Source organism: Neophocaena asiaeorientalis, unplaced genomic scaffold (genome assembly GCF_003031525.2).
Source record: "Neophocaena asiaeorientalis asiaeorientalis breed wild unplaced genomic scaffold, Neophocaena_asiaeorientalis_V1.1 scaffold353, whole genome shotgun sequence".
Lineage (NCBI taxonomy): Eukaryota > Metazoa > Chordata > Mammalia > Artiodactyla > Phocoenidae > Neophocaena > Neophocaena asiaeorientalis.
Genome location: NW_020175261.1, coordinates 908281 through 929484, shown reverse-complemented (window position 1 = coordinate 929484; position 21204 = coordinate 908281). Strand labels below are relative to the sequence as shown.

At 42.8% G+C, this 21204-nt stretch overlaps 1 protein-coding gene across 6 annotated transcripts in view; it reads right to left on the bottom strand.

Moving 5' to 3' along the window:
- Window positions 1-9689, bottom strand: part of ESRP1 (epithelial splicing regulatory protein 1) — a 60926-nt gene extending 51237 nt beyond the window's left edge. For 5 of the 6 annotated variants that reach the window (XM_024765441.1, XM_024765442.1, XM_024765444.1 and 2 more), the window contains exons 1-4: window positions 9319-9528; window positions 8682-8810; window positions 7306-7419; window positions 4319-4433 (exon numbers count right to left, since the gene is read on the bottom strand). In XM_024765441.1, the coding sequence (XP_024621209.1) occupies window positions 4319-4433; window positions 7306-7419; window positions 8682-8810; window positions 9319-9450 (490 nt within the window). In that variant the 5' untranslated portion in view covers window positions 9451-9528. Of the gene's footprint in view, window positions 1-4318; window positions 4434-7305; window positions 7420-8681; window positions 8811-9318 lie in introns of all 6 variants that reach the window. The other variant, XM_024765448.1, reaches the window with a different exon arrangement.
- Between the last annotated feature and the right edge of the window lie 11515 nt (window positions 9690-21204).

The following is a 21204-nucleotide window of genomic DNA, read 5'->3' as shown; positions in this document are numbered from 1 at the left end:
GGGAAAAACTTGCCCTCGTCACTGTGTCAGTAGCACGCCCACAGAAACACATATCGTATACCCCCAACAAGAAGTGGTGAAACACAAACACAGGGAAAGACACACACGCCCCTACTAACACTTGGATGGGTAGACAAGAGTGGTTTAGTGATTTTTTTTTTGCCCTGTTAATGGAAAGCTACACTAGTGAAACGGCATATGCTCATAATATCAAACAGCACGTATGGATGCAATACCCTACAACTACAACTAGATTGAAATTTTACAAAATTAACTTCCCTTTTCTCCTGAATAGTTTAGTCTCAGGAAACATAGACTATAAATTTATAAGGGAGATAATCTATTTAAATAGCCAACCCCACCCTCAGATAATCTTTATAAATTCTAGAATATTATCCCCTAGTTAACAAGCAGACTGTTTGCAGTCAGACTCAGGTTCAAATGCTGACACTTCTAACTTAAGATAAAATCTCTAAGCCTCAGTTTCCCTAGCTATGAAAAGGGGGCAATACCTCCTCCACTGGGCTCTTGGGAGGCTACTGATGGGATTAATAGTAAGCACCCAGTTGATAGACAGTTCTCTTCTTTCACCTGCTCTCTGGACAAGGCCATACTTCATTTAAAATGAGTTCTTAGTAAAGGCTTGGCAAAATGAAATAAACACAACGGCAGAGGTCTTGATCAAGGAGAATAAATCAGCTCATGAGTTACAAAGCTAACAAAAAATAGGTTAAGAAACCAGGAGGAAGTAATTCCATCCAATACCGTTGGGGGAAATAGGTTTGTTTTTTTTAAAAAAACAGATAAGTCATTATACAAATAGCCTCATAATCAAAATGTACTTTCAGCAGGGGACAACTAGCATTAATTTCCCCAAGGGACCTATGATAAATTTCTTCCTTAAAAAAAAAAATCACATGGGCCCCAATTCCTATCATCACACCCTCACCACCTCACATGATTAAGTAAAAAGCTTACAAAATGCCACCCACAGTTCACCTGCTAAATGAGGTCTTCTTTCCAGCTAGGACTGCATAACTCAAAGCAGGTAACAAAACTGCAGCTGGAATAACTCAGAGAGGATCAACTCTAACACCAGAAATGGTTTTAGAACCAACACAAGGACAAAAGAGGAAAATATGTGCTAAAATAAGAACGAAGACTGCATTCAAGAAATGCCTAAACCTTTTCTTTTATCAAAGTGGTCATACTACTTCATTTACATAGCACCCACGGTTCACAAAGCTTTCACTGGGGACTACCTGAGATAAAAGTGAGGCTTGGAGAAGGCCAGTAACTTTCCCAAGGAAGCAAAGCTGCAAATTCTTACTTGTTCCTTTCTGTGGGTTGGCAAGAGCCTCTCTCCCTCCCCCGCTGGTTACCTGGTGGAACAGGTAATCCCTCTGGAGCAAATGACTCTCCATCTACTTGGCAAAACCATCAAGGATGCGTAATGAGTACCTTTATGTTTCCAAATCCTGCGCCATTTCCATATTAGAAAGGAAAATGTTTAGTGGTCTGAGAATTGGACAGCTCTTTAGTTCAGACATTGTAGAAATCCTCTGCACAGTCAAATTTGGTATGATTGTCTTTGACCTGAGGAATTAGTTTGATGGCCTAGTCAGGGAAATAATGAATCCTCTGACTAAGAGACATAAAGTAATTGATCACAGCAGCAATATAAAACAAAAACCACAGAAAGGCTTAATAACATTTCTTACCTGTTAAATGGGAAAGAAGTATGCAAATAAAACCCTAATAAAAACATTTAAGATTAAAATCCACTTTGGGGGGAATTCCCTGGCAGTCTAGTGGTTAGGACTCCACTCTTGAACTGCAAGGGCCATGGGATCCTTCCCTGGTCGGGGAACTAAGATCCCCACATTCCATACGGTGTGGCCAAAAACAAAAACAAAAAATCCACTTTTTGATTGGCAATAAAACTAAAAAAGCTAAGACTTCCGATGTAAGTCCAAAGAAACTAGGCTAAAATTAGGCTGTTTTAAAATAAACAGAAAAATTCCCTAATTTTTCAATGAATGCATTACTTAATGGTCATGAGATCCTTCCTCAAATGTCAGGTGTTATATGGCTGAAATGAAGCCCAGCTTAGCTTTATTCACAATTCACCTGTTTACTGTAGTCAAATATTTCTGATTTTCCTCTCCATGGTACTTGAAAAAAAACTGCCAACAAACAGTTATAGAGCTAGGATGAAAAGGAATGACAGAAAAAATAATCAGCATAGCTTACCCATTCACCTTAGGTCACCTTTAAGGTCAGACAGTGCAAAAACTATATAAAAGTATATAGTACTTTTTAAAAGTACGTATATATTGTGCAGATAATACAGCATAGAGCAAGTAAAAAGCCCACGTTACCATACTGAAGATGTTTACTAATAACCCCAAATCACATATACGTGAAGCTCTTAAGAAACCAAGGAGAAAAAAAATAGGTAACCTTTTAACAAGCTCTCTGAACTGTGAACACATTGAGAAAACCGAAATACCTAAATATAAGAACCTCTTATTTGTAGCTATGGAAATTTTTACTAATATCTGACCTACAATTACTAGGGAAAGATTTTCTTTGCTAAAAGAGAAAACAGAGCAGTCAGGATAAACTGTTCTTAATATACTGTCTTTCCTACTCAAGTTGTCTTTTTCTAAATTAACTTATTACACTTTCCCTTCAATACCTACTAACACTTTGCCAGAATTTTTCGTTCTCTGTTTTGTACCAGCACATTAAATGGTTTAGCATTTGCTATAGATGGGATTGTGTCCCTCCCCAAAATTCATGTGTTTAAGCACTAACCCCCAATGTGACTGTATCTGGGGATAGAGTACTTAGGAGGCAATTAAAGTTAAATGAGGCCATAAGGAAGGAGGCTTAATCTGTTAGGCCTGTGGCCTTATAAAAAGAGGAAAAGAAAGATACCTCTCCCAACACTCCTGGCCATGCCACTCCCCCTACCCGCCATTTGAGACACAGAGAAGCAGCTATCTGAAAGCCAGCAAGAGCCCTCACCAGAAGTCAACCATGCTGCCACCCTGATCTTGGACTTCCCATACTCCAGAACTGTGAGAAAATAAATATCTGTTGCTAATAAACCACCCAGTCTATGGTATTTGTTATGGCAGCCTGAGCTAATTCATACAGCATTTAAACCAACAAAACACATAGCAAGTTTTTCTACTGTCCCAACCTTCTAATGAAACTCTTGTAAGAATTCACTCAAATGCGCTTATTCTACCCTTCTCCTGGCACTGCTGGAAGCTAAACCAGTAATTAACTAGTAGCTAAATCAGCTACACCAAAATTCTAGCTACCTACTTCCAAGAAGGCAAATAAAATGGGTTTGATCTGTTTATAAATGGCTAGGAAAAATATCCAAACAACGTTTTACATCAAGAAATTTTGAAATAAAACAAAAATCAAGCTTTAGCACCTGAAAATGGATGAGAAATTTTTAGAATAAACATCTATACCCCCACGTTCATGAAAATAACTTGAATCTGACTTCATGATGATTCTCATAGTGGCTTTGGGCGAGTCCCCAACACTTCTATTACTCAGTGTTACATCTGATATGTTAGCACATGACCCTTATTAGTTAGCACTTTAAAGACTTACTGGATGAAAGATGATGGGTCATTCATGACAAGATTTGTGATTATAAAATTTACTTTTACAACACGTAATGCATCAGATATATTTTCTTGGTTATGAAAGAATTTGGGATAAAATCTCAGCTTCATTTTATCATCTCAAAAGATGGCTTGTAATAATTACCACAATCTACATGTATTTGACAAACCCAGAGAAGGTTAAAACGGGTGCCAATGAACAGCTGTTTGTCAAGAGTATACATCCAAACTTTAAAAAAATTTTATCCATTCAAAAGAAGATGAAATAAAACCAAGATAATCAAGAACAAGTGGCCTTAGAATTGGCAAAGAATGTGGTCTTCACCACATTCTTTTATCAATTTATCAATTTTATCATTTATCAATTCATCAACTGAAAAAACAAAACCACTCCCACAATCCAAAATTGAATTCTATTTTAGATGTGTTCACCTAACAAAAATCCATGTCTAAATCCATCTAAATCACTATTCAAATTCAGTAAATTATAACTACTTTGAAAGATGCCAGTAATCACACCATTTCTCCTAGCACAGTAGACAAATTTTGGACAAGTCAATTTTCATACACTGTCAAAGTTAAAAATGTTTTAAAGTTTCTTGAATTGTCATTGTTTTCTGGAGCTGTCTTTTCAAATGATTCCTGGGTCATCACTTAAAGGATACACTCTGTCATTGCCGCAACATCCAGTTTATCAATATCAGGTGAACCAGGGCAACACTTCTTAAACTCTTTCCGAAGATCAAAAAAGGAATAGAAGCATTCAGGCAATAATACATTCTGAGGAGGGACAAGGTAGACACTGTTAACTAGATAAATTTAGTTCAGTGATTCCCTAATGATTGGGAACCTAAGAATTGAATGTAAGTATATTTTACCACAATTTAAAAAAATATTTTTAAATTAAACATTAGAGTGTCTTCATTTTCTGTTACAGTATTACATCCTACATAAAAGTCTCACGGAAGAAAAATTCATCTTATTTTAAGGCAATAGATTATACGTTTGTGCTCCATTATGTATTCCATTCAAAACAGTTCTGAAGCTATAAAACATTTGGGCTACTATATTTTCTGTTTGATAACATTATGTACTTTGTCTAGCCATAATTATTTTAGACCATCTGTATTTTCACGCAGCAGTATTAACCCTCTCAGTTTTCATACAGATGCATATGTTTACAATACATATCTAGACATAGGATTCTATGTGTTTATCAAAATTGAGTTTTCTATTAAAACCTAGTAGTTTAAAATACTGGATTCTAATAATACATATTCTGTGTATTAAAATTAGATTACGACAGTGAATTCCTGATTACCTGAAGAGGATTGTTTTTGTGCCAAATTATAGTCCCACATTAGTTTTCCTGACCGTTATTATTTTGGCTAAACCTGAGAACTCAAATTACACTTAAAAAAATATATATCACAAATCTCAACGGCAAAGGAGAAGGTGCTACCAGTCGTTCTTAGCTATTAGCATCACTCTTGTGGTAATTAAACAAAGCTCAACTGTCAGAGCAAATATTATACTATTATGTCACTTTTTTTTCCTGAAAAAAAAAAAATCCTCATTGAATAATTTTCAAAATTTAATTTTGTTACACTGAATTTAGATTTTTTTTTTAAATTTCAAGATAATTTGTATTCACTTATGGGGAATTTGTACATTATAAAGTCAAGGAAATAAATACTTTTTAATGTTTGTGACCCATAATATTTAAGTAATAATGTCTCTATATAAATTTCCTTTATTGGATTCTATTAGTTGTGACCTGCTCACGCTATATTTGAAATAGGTATCACTACATCATGGTGACATTTTCCAAAACAGTTACCAAAAGAACTGTGAATCTTCAAGATTACCTACAAAAATGCTTATGTGAAAGCTGTTTATAATGACAATAACTCAAATGTCCAACAATGTTTGGTTTCAATAGGTATATCCATTTAAAATACTGAATATTTTATTTACTGCTTACGAAGGATACAAATGTTATATTAAATTTAAAGTAGGCTACAATGTTTGTGTAGTATGCATGCTCCTTGTAAAAGTAAGGCTTTTCTACAACTCTGAAAGAATACATTCAACTATGCTCACATTCAAAAAACCACTTTAATGTTTTCTGACTGGAAGGATTATTTTCTTTTATGTTTTACCATTTCCTTATTTTTCTGTAATGAATAGAATTATTTTCATAATGCTACTAAATTAATTGTTTTAGTTTTCTTTATCAAAATCCTAATAGAAGTGGCTCAGGAAAATGTCTCAATTTTTCTCTGGAGGTTTTCCCACATCCAAAGCAGTGTACCTAAAATAACAAAAACAGCTGTTTTCCTCCAGCCCAATAGGGAAGGATTAAGTTTTATCCCTTACATGAGTTTGAGGGGAAAAAAAATTCTCATATATATCTATTTCTAGATTAAGGGTATAGCAATTTGTCTAGCATTTAATTAATAAAATATACTCCCCCCTTTTCATCAAATAATTACTAAGGTTAATGTAAAAAGGAGTGTTTTCTTCAAGCCTCCAGATATAGGAACTTGAGTTTCTCCTTCAGACTTTTAAAATTGTCATTATACATTTAGTTCATTTCTTCCCTTTTCCCTATTGGAGTAAAAAGAAAGAAAATCTGCACTGACTACTCACTTATGACATCAAATGCCAGGCTAAACTTTTCATTGCAAGACTTATCTCACAAAGTTTCCTTAAAAATATTTTACTTCCATCTTTTCAAGTTCAGTATCTGCCTACCACAATAAAAAGTTACAGCTCTAATTAATTAAGTTGATAAGATCAACTATATTAGCAATGATTGATTACACTGGGTCTGCTGTCTGTGCTCACCATTTTTTCTCAGCCCCTCAGTATTCTTCCCAGAGAGAGAAATCACATCTACAGTAAGATAGTATTTTTCTCGTTTCATACTCTTTTCCATACCAGAAAGATAAGTAAAGGTAAAAGATGGGGGTGACCCTATTGTTTTGATACAAAATTCAATCAGTTTTGAACATTTACTTCAAGTCACACAAAGTACAGCATGCTATAATTAACATTTCACTAGTTATACGGTTAAGTCAGAGTACAAAACTTTTTAATGAGATTATTAGAATTGCAATTTAAAAGTTTTAATTGGATTTCTCTTTGCTCTTTCCTTTCTAGGATAAGGCACACAGACGGGAATATTACAATGTATTAAAATACAGTTCTACCTACTTGTAGTTAGTTTAAATGTCAAAAATTCAGCTAATATGCTTTGGAAAAGAGAGAATGTCAAGCATCTCAAAAACTTGACATAAACAAAAAGGAAATTTTATTAAGTCACCAAAGGGTATCTATACAATTACTGTAATCTCAAACATCTCTATGAAAGTGTTGTGACCTTTTTATTGTGGTAAAATATACATAACACAATATTTACCATTTTAACCATTTGTAAGTGTACAATTCAGTGGCATTAAGCACATCCGCACTGTTGTGCAACCATCCCCACCATCCCTTTGTCATCTTCTCAAACAAATTCTGTACCCATGAAATACTAACTCCTCATATGCATATTTTTAAAATGGAGAAACTTGGATAAACCATTTTTTAAGCCTCCAGTCACCCCTAAGGTCCAATCGTTTTTTCGAGAAGCCAGCGCTCTTACCTTCTTGGAAGCCTCAGGATGCAGGATTTGCCTGACATGAAGCTGCCCATCAGTACAGAGACAGAAGGAGGTTCCTACCCCAATATTCAGTTCATTGCTCACTGACTGGTTAAACTGAAAAGAACAAAACACACCCAGGGATGCAATGGATGCAGGATTTACAAACTCTGAAAAGTGGCCCCACTTGGTTATAACCTGAGAAAACTGCGCTAACTGCTGTGAAGAACACCAATGCTGGGGGCAACATTAGAAAGACTCCGTTCCCACAAACTGTGTAGCTGCCTTTATATAGGTAGCTTTCCAGTCAATCCTCAGTTTACGTACAGGAGAATTTAGTAAATGCATTCTTCCTCCCGTTCAACACCCACCGCCTTCTATTTTTGTGATAAATCCATTCGAGACTTTTAAGTCAGAGGTCTCTCATTTCATCAGCAAGTTGCCTTCTGATTACATCATTCTCTGGCGCTACTTTTTTTTATGTTAGGATGTTCTAGACTTAAGAAAGATGTCAGTTTCTGATACGAATGTGGGTAATGTGTATACAGACCTCTGGAAAATCTAGTAATACGTTTCCTGTAACACACCACAGAAATGATAACGTTCCCCTATAATTCGCAACTCCTGTGCTAGGGCAGAAGCCGTGAGAACGCCGGACACGCACCTGTGCACAGGTGTTTAGCGCCCCGCCCTATCCGCAATCCAGTACCCGTCGGCACCCTGGAGCAGCCGGTTTTTAGGTCACCTCAATCCCAGTAAGGGGATTCCACTACTTTCACGGTGACCCAAGGAGCAGCCTCACATGTCCGGGTCTGCAAACCCTCCCGGCGCTAGGACCAAGGCCACTAAAGAAGTAAGCGGAACCGGAACCGGGCCTTTGGGAGTTCAGGAGCCTAAACCCAAGCAGGCTCCTTCAGGTTCCCACCCAGCTGGGGCCGCCTCCAGCACGCCACAGCTCGTCTACCCCACAGCGCCCCCTGTCCCAGGGCTGAGCTGCAGACCCAAACCCGGCAGAGGGCTGGCGGGTCTGGGGTTTGGGGTCTGGGGCTGGAGTTGGAGCTGGAGCGCTAGGATTCAAACTCCGCTCATCACTCGACTGGTAAAACTCGGCAGATTCTCTGGCCCCAGGAGTAATTCAGGAAGCAACTCGAAAGCTAGCAAGTTTTGGCCCAAAGACCCTGGGGGGCTGGGAGGCGAAAAGGAGCAGCGACCTCCTCGCAGAAGGTCCACCAGGGGCTGCAAGCCCGGGTCTTGTCCCCTCGCTCCGGGGACACGAGTGGACCGCCCGGCGAGGGCGTGGGACCTGATAGAGTTGGGCTGGCTTGGAGGGACGCCCGGGTGGCTAAGATGGGGTGGGCGGCGCGGCCCAGGGCTGTCACCTGTCGGAGGGCTTGGTCCAGCTGCGGCGCCGAGGACAGGCTCTCGGCGTCGATCTTAGTTTCTTCTTTACAATCCTCCGTCAGCTCCAACTGATCCGGTCTAACTAGTACTTCGTGCAACTGTCCCACCTCCGGGGGAGAAAATTAGGGGTCAGTTTTCCCTTCCTCAGCTTGGGAACCTCTACCTTCGCTCTCCTTCCTTGCTCCCCTGCTGGGGCGGCCCACACCTCTCGACGGGTCTGGCCTCAGAATCAAAGCTCACTTGTCGCCAGCGGCTCCAGTGGCCGAGAGGTCGTCGCAGCCCAGCCCCCAGCCCCACCCCCACCCGGATCAGGTCCGAAAGGCCCTGGAAGTGAGCACTTGGGCCCCCAAGGATCCCACCCCGCCTTCCCGGGGCGTCCCCCGTCCGGTAGAGAGCATGGCTTGGCGGCCCCCGGCCTCCCCACCTGGGCCAGATTTTGGAGGACTGAAACGGTTCCAAGGCGGTTGGCCAAGAGGTTTGGTTTTATTCTGGATTCTCTAGGCCCCGGGTCCAGCCTCCCAAGTGGGCAAACAAGAGCACTTGTTTACCGACTCCCCAAACTTTTACAAGCTCTTGCCCCACTCCTATCATTTGGACAGAAACGTGGATAAATACCTTCTTGTTGGCCAGATCCACGACTTTCCATAACAGCAGGATCAGCTCCTTCTCATCCGATCCCAGCTTGGCCCCGGTGGCCCCAGCAGTGATTCCAAAAAGCACCACCAAGTAATCCGGAGACGCCGTCATGACGATAGGTGGGGAGGGGGAGAAGGGGGGTCGGGAGGCGGTGAGGTGAGGTGGAAGTGAGAACGAGGAAACCTGTGCTAAAACCTCTTCTAAGAGAAAAAGAAAGAGCGACCCCCCCCCCCCCCCCCTCGCCGCCGCTGGTGCAAAAGGCGGTAACCAACCACCCAAGCCCACACCTGGCCCGAGCTCCACACCCAGGGCAGGAAGGGGGGTGAGAAGGAGGGCGGAGGAGGCCTGCCCTTTTTGTATTCAATTGCCCGTGCGTCTATGCAAAAAGCCTGGAGCAGGGCTGCACCCGCGGGAGGCGCGCGCAATGGCTGAAAGCTTTTCTGTTTTGGGATGTGGCTCTACCTGCCCGCCCCTTCCCCCTCCCCCACGTGGTGCAGGTAGGAGACACCTGGCGGCGCCTGCCCATTGGCTCCTTCAAACCACGACGTGGCAGCGGTGGGGGAGGAGGCCGCCCGGGGGAGTGGGGAGGAGGGGGCGGTGAGACAATGGCTGGACGATTGGAGAGGGGAGGGCAAGAAGGGAGGAGGGGGAGACGCGAGGGGCGGGGAACAGGCGGTTGCCACCCAGAGGGTAGCCGAGGCCGCACGGGAAAAGGGTGAGGGGTAAAGGGCACACAGGGACGGGTTATCCATTTGGAAGTAGCCGAACTGTTGGGGTCTTGGGGAAATGCCGGCTGTGGGGAGCGAAGCCGGAGGTCCTAAAGGGTCAAGAGAAAAGGCCTGGCGCGGAGAGGCGAAAGGAGGCCAGAGGTGTGGCTCAGGTGCGGAGCTACCCAGGGCGCGGCGCCCCGAGAGGGCGAACCACGGAGGGAGGGACCGGCCAACGGCAGCCGGGAGGTGGCGGGAGCACTTGCCAAGCACCGGAAAAGCCTCTCCCGAGCCCAACACACCTTGAAGTGCAAACAGCAGGCGAAACCCTTGGGGCCCTCCCCCTCTCCGGGCGTCCGCTCCTCCAAACCCCGAGGTACTGTCCACCTTGGGAAGTGAAACCCCCCGCGCGCGGCTGAGCGGAACTCGCGGGACTGGACGCCCAGCCACCAAGGGACGCCCAAGGACTCAGCTGCGACGCGCAAAGCAGCAGGGGGTCGCCCGTGAGGAAGTTCAGGCACAATGGAACCCACGCCCTTTTCTCTCAACTACTCCCTTAATTGCTACTCCTTGTTTGGTCCTGGCTTCTAGCTCGAGACTGGAGCCTCCTCCGGGGCAGGGGCCCACTTCCTTTGATTTGCCCTGGGCCCTAAGTGAAATGTATCTACAGTACCGTACCTAATGTTTTCCTAAATCAGGCCAAAGCCAGATTTTTCCACAGGTCCCCGCTCTGATCTCCCGCCCTCTACCTCATACCTTCTTCTTTGTACTTCTGTGTCGATTTGGCCAAGTTCCCGAGCGGTCTCCCTACCTAGCGCAGTTAGATCTGCCTAGGGGCCTGAGCGCCCACCTCCGCCCCCTACCCACCGCCCCCCATCGTCCTGCCACCAAGTCGGACGGCAGTGTGGTGGGTCCTGTTGACATTTTCGAGAGAAAAGCGCTAGAGATGAAGTTTCTTCGGCTTTTATATTTGAAAGTGATCTCTTCTTGGGAACACAATTCCGTCTGAAGTATTACTAATTCGGCTCCAGGTGTCCAGCCCTTTATTCCTGAGGTGAAAACGGGCAACCAGACACCTATCACGCCAGTAACCCACTCCAGGTGCAAATCTGAGAACCTTTCAGGACGCATGTCAGGGGAAGCTGGAGATGCGGCTTTCCTGAGGCGGAGGAAGCGCGGACTGCGTGGGGAGGTGGCGGAAGGGTTTTAGGAGTCTGAGGCCGACGGCGCCGCGCTTCCTGGCTGGAGAGGGTGCTGGCTACGACGGTCGCGGCACAGGTAGCGCAGCTCGCGTCCCCAGAGAGCGGGAGAAGGCCGGTTTCTACCAGGGCCAGGAAGCTTTGCAAGGGCCCACGAGGGTGCTGGGTACCACCCTCCCTCGTCCGCAGCTGGAGTTCCACAGTCGCGTGCTTTCGGCTCCTGGACTTCAGGGTGCGGGGGCCGGAAAGAGCCCCCCGCCGCCCCTCAGCTAGCTCGCAGCTGCGGCCCCGCCTAGTCCTCGTGTCTCTCAGCCACCCTCCCGGGCCCGCAGGCGCCGCGGGGGCAGGGGCTGGGCGCGGAACGAGGCAGGGAGGGACCTGGAAAAACCACCCAGATTGCATTGCAGTGGGCGAGGCCGCCGGAGGAGCCGTTTCCCCAGAGCCATCTCCCCGCGGGGCTTTCTCGGTGCGCGACTGATTCCCAGGTGCTCGGCTCTGCCGGGCGCCGGAGGTACCGCCGCGCAGGGGCGCGAGACCAGGTGCGTGGTCCCCGCGGGGCGGTCAGGCCCCACACCGGGCGGGAGACTTGCTGAAAAAGTGGTTAGAACAGCTCGGGAAGTCCTGTCCCGCCGGTGCTTTCAGGTCTTTGGTGTTCGGATTAATCATTTGAGTAGCGCGTCTGGATAAACTGAGAACTTGATTACCAGCCAGGGGTTCAGCGGCGTTATCCACGTTAGAATCGAACCGCAGGGCTGTCCCTTTTCTCAGAGACTTGTCTTCTTCCTCTTTAAGAAGTCGGATTCCTGGTGTGCGATTTTTTTAATTTAAATCTTAATTTGTCCAACTAGATTACAAGGACAGGGGTTTTTGTTTTATTTTGTTCTCGAATGTATTCCTAGGGCTTGGAACAGAGCTTGACATACACCAGGTACTCAAATATTTGTTGAATGATTTTAATGAGTAACACCCACCCATTTTTGCAGCTCTTTGTCTCCTGAGCTAGGGCATAGTTCATCACTGCAACGGTGAGATTATGAAAATGGGAGTCTACAGGTAATTTAAGTCTCAAATGTTTTTTAAAAGAGTAGGTGCTAATTACACAATTATTATTATTGTCTGTTTTGCTAACAGACGAAACTACTTCTGTTAAAGAAATTAAACACTTGTAAAATGCAGGGATGCTGAGAAAACTAAGTAATACATAAAGGTCAGTTCCTAATACAAAGACGTTTTATTGTCCATCCCACCAGCTACAAACAGTTCTAATATAGCAGGAATAGTCTGTACGAGAGGAACCTCGCACCTTTTTTACCGATGGTCTTCACTTACGACCACACCTAAATCAGCTCGGAGCTTTGTGACCGCCTGGAGGGTTGGGATAGGGAGGGTGGGAGGGAGGGAGACGCAAGAGGGAAGAGATATGGGAACATATGTATATGTATAACTGATTCACTTTGTTATAAAGCAGAAACTAACACACCATTGTAAAGCAATTATACTCCAATAAAGATGTAAAAAAAAAAAAAAAAAGACCACACCTAAAACTCTCAGAACAGAAGCGAATCTTTATTAAAAGCAGCAGAGACCCAAGTTGAAGGACAGGCAGCAAAATAACTGGCCTGTATTCTTAAAATTCTTAAAGTCATGAAAGACCTTGAAATTATTTTCTGAAGAACTATTCCAGATTAAAGGAATTTACCAGACATGAGAACTCAATGCAATACGGATCCTGGGCCAGAAACTTTTTTTTTTTTCCTTTAAAAAACAAACTTTTTTTTTCTTTAAAGGACATTATCGGGACAATAGGAAAAAATCGAATAAGGTCTGAGCATTAAATAATAATATTGTATCACTGTTAATTTCCTAATTTTTGTAATATTGCTGTAGTTCAGCAGAGAATGTCCTTTGCTTTAAGAAGTACCCAGTATTTAGTGATAACGGGAAATCATTGTCTACAACTTATTCTCAAACGATTCTGAAAAAATATATACATACACACATACATACATATATATATACATACATGGAGAGAGAATGATACAGCAAATGTGTAAAATGTTAATGTTGTAGAATCTGAGTGAAGGAATTCTTTATACTATTCTTTGCAACTTAAAAAAAATTTTTTTAAAGCATCAGAGGACTTTTTGCTGCCACCGTCATTTGGTGTTTAACAAGGGTCTGTCTCATGAGTTTCTAGGTTAACCTAATCCTCCATACTATAGAATGAACCCATGTTCTTTGTCTTTTCCTTGGTGAAAGAAGGAGAAAGAAAAGGTCACTATTTTCTGTATAAAAATCGTTTCATATCCTTGAAGGTTTTCTTTTTTTTTTTCCTTGAAGGTTTTCTTAAATAACTAGACTAAATTACTGCAAGCTCTTTAAAGTTTTCATCATGAATCTTACTACCCTGCTCTTTAATGATCTTCATTACGCTCCTTGGACCCTTCTCCTCTTACCACTTTTAGAGAGCAGCCCTTGAACTAGACGGAAGACAAACGTGCCCACCGTGGCCTGACTATTGACACAGTGGTACCTAGATATCATATTCTTATTACTTGCAATGCAGCTCCCTTTTAAAGACTACAGTAGCAACACTGCATTTGCTGGCTCCAGTTTTGTTTTGAAGTCTCTAGATCTTTCTTGGAGTTCTCACTTGCACGTACTCAGTTGTTCTCTCATACCTGTAAGAAAACAGCCTTCAAAAAGGAATCAAAGTATGAAAATGTTCTCGAATTAGTTAGTGGTGGTGCTTGTACAAACATGTGAATATACTAAAAACCACTGAATTGTACAGTTTAGAAAGTGAATATTATGGTATGTAAATTATATCTCAGTTTTTAAAAGAGGAAATCAAAGTAAAAGCTTCTATTCTGAGGCTACCACAAGCCATTGGTGTTTCCTAGTTATTTGTATTGGATGAAGTTGTAAAACAGATCACATTTTATACTCCCTAGACTCATCCAATCTCTCTGAAGTGGAGAGGTAGGGGGAAATGATGGTCAGGGCAACTAAATACATTATATATAATTTTCTATGAATTAGTGCATTACACATTTAAGCAAATTACTAGTCTGAACCTTTATTATAGCAATTATTATAGGTGGTCTGTGTGGACAAAGTATGGGTTTAATAATCGGCCCTGCCATGTGCTACCTCGTGGCTGTGGGCATGTTCCTTAGCCTTACAAGGACTCAGTTTCTCACCTGTAAAAATGGGGATTATGATAATGTACACTTCATAGGTTTTCAGGGGAGAGGAAATGTATAAAGAAGTGTCTTCTTTAAGGAAAAAAACTTGAGAACCAGGAAGGTTACTACAAAATAGGAATCTCCCCATGGGGAGGGGTCTCTCCAGACAACAACCACAAAGGCTCTGGCCTTAGATTGGACTAAAGACACCATCAAGTGAGGATGAAACATTAAATAAGATTTTACTGACTGTCGGTGGTAGGAAGATGCACAGAAAAACTACACGTAGGGAAATGGGCCATGAATCTGGGCAAGACATGTCTTCTCCTTGGGGACTACAGAACTGATCCATTTAAACTGGGCGTCCAGGGAGAAGATGCCACCTAAGGAATTCCTCCCTCCTCACTCCCGGCCTCAAGCCCTTTGCTCAGGAGTACAGTGAGATCTCCGTATCTGTGGTTACGCATCCACAGGCAGATTCAACCAACCGAGGACTGAAAATACTAGGGAAAAAAAATTCCAAAAAGTGCAACTATTTACACAGCATTTACATGGTGTTAGGTATTATAAGTAATCTAAAGGTGGTTTAAAGTAAATGGGGGATTTCCCTAGGTTATATACAAATACTATCGTCATTTTATGTAAGGTACTTGAGCATCTTCAGATTTTGGTATGTGGAGGGGCGGGGGTGGAACCAATTACCCGCAGATACCAAGGGATGACTGTACCTCCTTGCCTCTCTCAAAATCCAGTCTGAGAGGAAAGGACAGCAGCAGACCTTATATTTTAAGTCAAGGTGGGTTGACGGGAGTGTTTAAAGACTTTTAGGAAGGAAAGAAGTTTTGTTACTCTTATTTCCTAAGTTCCTCTGCTTCCCCTGTACTTTGCCTACTCATCCAACTATTTGACTGATAAAGGGCCAGTTTTGTTATTCTGGTAAAATGTAACCCAAAGACCAAGAAATCACTGTTGCCCTGCTGTGTGTCTGTTTGAAGTATTTAAAGTGCTGTTGATCGTTTACTTGGTGGACACCGCCATTTGAAGACAATTAGGATAATTTTTATGAGAGGCCTATATCTCATTTCCATGTCAGCGCATTCTCACCTAGAGATTCCTAAATGACTGTAAAAGTCTATACAAAGTGTCAGTCCTGATGGATACATTAAGTCATTTGTTTAACAGTTATGGACTGGCACCATACTATGCACCAGGCAAGAAAGGTATTAGGCACCGGAAACACAATAAATAGGGAATAAACACAAACAGGGTCCTTGCCCTTATTAAGTGGGGGCACAAATAATCACAAAAGCAAATGTATTACTGCAAACGGGGTTTAGTGTCCTTAAGGTACACAGTGCTCTGGGATTGCACAAGGGGACATAAACACCATCAGGGAGACCAGACAGAGGCCAATGAGCAGCAGTATTTGAATTAAAATCCACAAGTAGTGAAATAAGCAGAGGTAGGAGCAGGTAAGGAAGAGGGAAAGCGCTGTCTCAGCAGCACAGTGTACAGAGGCCTATGATGGGAGGGCGCTGGCTATGGAAATAAAGACTGAAGGTGCTTGAGGAGAAGGCAAGACCTTGGGCATCACCCTTGACTCCCCCCCCACCCCTCCACCCCCCTGTCTACGTTTTCCCCAAGTCCCTTGGAGTCTCCCCACTCACTCCCGCTCCATTCCTCATGTGACCTTTCTGGGCCAAAACTACAGAATCTTTCCAATGGATGCAACCGTCCACTGTGTGCTCTAACCTTTCCCACACATCCAGTGGTTTCTAGGAATACTGGATTTCACAGACCTTTAAAATTAAACCAAAAAGGAGGGAACAGTGATTGCCATAGAAAGAATTTCAATTTTTTAAAAAAATTATTTTATTTTTGGCTGCATTGGGTCTTCGTTGCCGTTGCATGCGGGCTTTCTCTAGTTGCGGTGAGCGAGGGCTGCTCTTTGTTGCAGTGCGCAGGCTTCTCATTGCGGTGGCTTCTCTTGTTGCGGAGCATGGACTCTAGGTGCGTGGGCTTCAGTAGTTGTGGCAAGCGGGCTCAGTAGTTGCGGCTCATGGGCTCTAGAGCGCAGGCTCAGTAGATGTGGCGCACGGGCGTAGTTGCTCCACAGCATGTGGGATCTTCCCAGACCAGGGCTCGAACCTGTGTCCCCTGCATTGGCAGGTGGATTCTTAACCTCTGCGCCACCAGGGAAGTCCCTCAATTTTTAATTTTGCTAAGAAGGATTTTTTTTTTTTAAAGCCGTGCTGTGCAGCTTGTGGGATCTTAGTTCCCTGATCAAACCCCAGCCCAAGGCAGTAAAAGCACCAAGTCTTAACCACTGGACCGCCAGAGAATTCCCAAGAAGGATATTTTAAAACAAAACAAAACCAATTACCATTTACTGTCCCCTTTATTTCATAAAAGAAAGGCTATTTTAACACCAAAAATAAAGACTCATCTCAGAAAAAAGGACAGTTTTTATATTAGTTATATGAATCAGCTTTATGAAAAGTTTGCCACATTGTCCTTTTTTGACTCATTCAGCCTCACATTGGGAAAATTATATGCCGGGGTTTCGGAGCCAGTGCCTTGATCCCTTCTGAAAATTATCAACAAATTGATTTTCTTAAAACTCACTTGTTTTAAAATTAATATATATTTAAGTCAAAGTAATATAAATCATCGTTTTATAAATCTAGTAGTTGCACATGGTTTATAATAAAGAACTGCATTCCCCCTGCACTCTGATTCCTGCTTCCCAGAGGCAGCTACTATCCCCATTAAGCTGTTTTTCTGTTTTGGTAGTTACCTCCTCGTTTGTAAATAACATGTACTTACTAAACCTAAACACCATTTTTTAAAGTCTAAAAGCCAACTTCAGTCGTGTTGCTCCCCTTTTCAAATTGAACTGGAGCTATGAAATAAAATATATACTCTTTGTATATCTGTAAAATCTCAAATCCGTCTATGATGCTTCCCAGATAGCGAAGCCCTTCGTGGTTACCACTATAGACTATATACTTAACATACTGCCCTGTATTATCTATTTCACGTGGACAGTGACTTTCTTTTATTAAAATTCTAGACTCTCAATTGTTGGTCACTGTCCTTATGGCTGGTTTCATTCCCATTGTTAAATTCTTTTTATATGTACTTTAACAACCAGCAGGACTTGCCCATGCTTAGAACTTGGGAAGGAAATTTGGTGAGGGTATCTATCAGTTTTGCTAAACTTAGACGGAAGAATAAACACTTCTGAAATAGAAGAACTGCTCCTTTCTTGTCCAAATCGGTATCCCTGCTTTAGCTAGTAGGGAAGTATCTGATTTAAATCGGAATTCATTTGTGCAAACAATATTTTGAATCACATCTTCATTCTGGAAGGCAACACAAAAAATCATTTGGGAACTTCCCTGGTGGTGCAGTGGTTAAGAATCTGCCTGCTTAATGCAGGGGACATGGGTTCGAGCCCTGGTCTGGGAAGATCCCACATGCCGCGGAGGAACTAAGCCCATGCGCCACAACTACTGAGCCTGTGCTCTAGAGCCCACGAGCCACAACTACGGAGCCCGAGTGCCACAACTACTGAAGCCCACGTGCCTAGAGCCCGTGCTCTGCAGCAAAGAGAAGCCACTGCAATGAGAAGCCTGTGCACTGCAAGGAAGAGTAGCCACCGCTCACTGCAACTAGAGAGAGCCTGTGTGCAGCAATGAAGACCCAACGCAGCCAAAAATTAATTAATTAATTAATTATTTTAAAAAAGAGGTAAGACATCTTTAAAAAAAAAATCATTTGGACTTACTCCCTGGGAGGAAGTTGATGGGAGAGAGAAGAGAAAGGAGATCTTTCTCCTTACATATATAAATAACAACCATAAAATAGCTTTTATTTATTGAATCATCACTACATACCAAACACCATTACAAGCATTATCTCATTTAATTCTCACAGGTAGTTAAAAGTACTCTTTTTTAACCCCCACTTTACAGCTCAGGAAACTGGAGGTTAAGAATAACTTGGTGAGGGACTTCCTTGGTGGTCCAGTGGTAAAGAATCCGCCTTATAAAGCAGGGGACACGGGTTCGATCCCCGGTCAGGGAACTAAGATCCCACATGAGGCGGGACAGCTAAGCCCACGTGCCACAACTACTGAGCTCACGTGCAACAAACGACAGAGCCCACGTGCCCTGGAGCCTGTGCGCCACAACTAGAGAAGAGAAAACCCGCACGCCACAACAAAAGATCCCACATGCCTCAGCGAAGATCCCTCGTGCAGCAACTAAGACCCAACGCAGCCAAAAATAAATAAATAATAAAGCTTAAAAAAAAAAAAAAAGAATAACTTGGTGAAAATGACAAGTGGCACTGACAGAGTTGGGACTTACACCTAGGGATTCTGACTCCAGAAACTGTGTTTAGCCACTATACTATACTCAACATGAACCACTTTTATACTTTAGAAATCTTTTTTAAAAAATGGAATAGGCAAGCTGTCACAAAGTAAAACCTATCTCCTTGTGAGAGTTGAGCTTCAACACATACACATGACCAATAATAAGCCACAAAAGCAAAGCTACAGTAAACTGACTTAACAGTTTAGTAATATCACACCTTAAATTTTATAAAGTAATCTGCATTTTATACTTCAGCTTGTTTACAAGATAATCATGAATTATAAAGTATCCTTGAGACCCATTAGAAGAAGTAACATTCTAGAATAGTTATAAATAGCATGGTAGTTAAAATAAGTATCAAATGTGTCATCAAGGTTTACTGTTTTCATATTTGAAAGAGACTTTTGAAAATTTTATTCCTACATCCTTGTTTCACAAGAGGCCAAAGAAGTTAAGTGACTTGCCCAACCAAGGTGACACAGTTAATTAGCATCAGGACTGTACTTGGAGCTCAGGTCTCCTGGCTCCCAACCCAATGCTCTTTCCCTGTTGTGTCCACGACTACCCAGATAGCGTGGGTACACGCTGAGGATACAACAGGATTTCTAGATGGGACTCAGAGATGTCTGTGTAGCTGGTTTTGGTTACAATTATCTCTTTTGGTAGGGAAAAGACATTTTGGTTGAGCGCTCTTCATTGCAGCCTAGGGGATGGAAATAAGACTTGGGAGTCCACCTCTGATGCTGACACAGTTCTTACTCTCCTGGAGTCTGATTCTGGAGCTAGTGCCTGACACACTGAGAATTCAGAAGAGTTTTGGTGGTGGGGCAGGAGGTAGGAGGTGGACTTTAGATGAGCCATTCTGTTTTTTTAAACTGTCCAAATTTTTTTTAAATTTAATTTTATTTTTTTACTTATTTATTTTTGGCTGCATTGGGTCTTCGTTGCTGCACGCGGGCTTTCTCTAGTTGCGGTGAGTGGGGGCTACTCTCTGTTGCAGTGCACAGGCTTCTCATTGTAGTGGCTTCTCTTGTTGCCGAACACGGGCTCTAGGCACGCGGGCTTCAGTGGTTGTAGCACGCGGGCTCAGTAGTTGTGGCTCGCTGGCTCTAGAGCGCAGGTTCAGTAGTTGTGGCGCACGGGCTTAGTTGCCCCACGGCATGTGGGATCTTCCCGGACCGGGGCTCGAACCCGTGTCCCCTGAGCTGGCAGACGGATTCTTAACCACTGCACCACCAGGGAAGCCCCAAAGAAATTTTAATGGTTGCATTCTTTTGATTTTAGTAAATCTCTCTGTAGAAGATACAGACACACAGGACATGATCTCTGCTGTTAAGGAGACTGAAATCTGATAAAACAGGCAAAGTTCAAAGAGCTTGGTGAGGTGTGGACCCCTTAAGAACATGGCCCTAGCCCAGAGAAAGCATAAGCATAAGGATGTTGCAGCAGATGATCTGCACAGGAATGCTTTCTGAACCCCTAGGTCACCAGTGTGGCTAACCCATTTTCTATTCTCACTTTGTTACCTCCGCCAACTTGTACCTACTCTATCAGCTCTCCATCTTCCTTATTGGACACTCAGGCTTCAACTACATTCTTCCACTTGAAGTGTGATCTTTACTGACTGATAGTTTGCTAGCTAAATTTCCACCATCCTTTGGTCAGTGGCTCTGTTCTTTAGTAAAAAAAAAAACCCTCAACTAACCTCCCTTACCTCCCCTGCTCTCAAAACAATGGCAGGAACAACCACATAGGAGAAGTAGCAGATTATCTCTGGTGAGGGTCTGGATCACACATTCAGTGTCCTGCTTCATTGTCTCCAGCCTGTCTTTCCAGCCCCTTTCCTCTCATTCTTCTTACCCTGAACATATCAGCTATATAAATAAAACTCTTACTGTTTCCTCTTTTTCTGGTTTCCTTTCTTCTAGGCAGAGTTGGTCACTTGTTCATCCAACCTCCCACAACTGCTCAAACTTCCTATCATATAGTATTTAAAGAACCTATCCACCCAGGTGGCTCACAGGTAGTTCTACCAAATATTTAAAGAAGTGACTAATCCTTCACAAACTCTCCCGAAAAATGGAAGAGGAGGGAACACTTGCCCAACTCATTCTGTGAAGCCAGTATTACCCTAATACCAAAACCAGATAAAGAAATCACAAGAAAACAAAACTACAGACCAGTATCTCTTATGAATATAGAAAATAAAGCAAATTGAATCCAGCAACATATTAAACAGATTATACACCATGATCAAGTGGAATTTATCCCAGGAATGCAAGATTGGCTCAATATACACAAAAAAATCAATGTAATACACCATACTCATAGAATAAAGGACAAGAATCACATGATCATCTCAATTAACACAGAAAAAGCATTTGAAAGA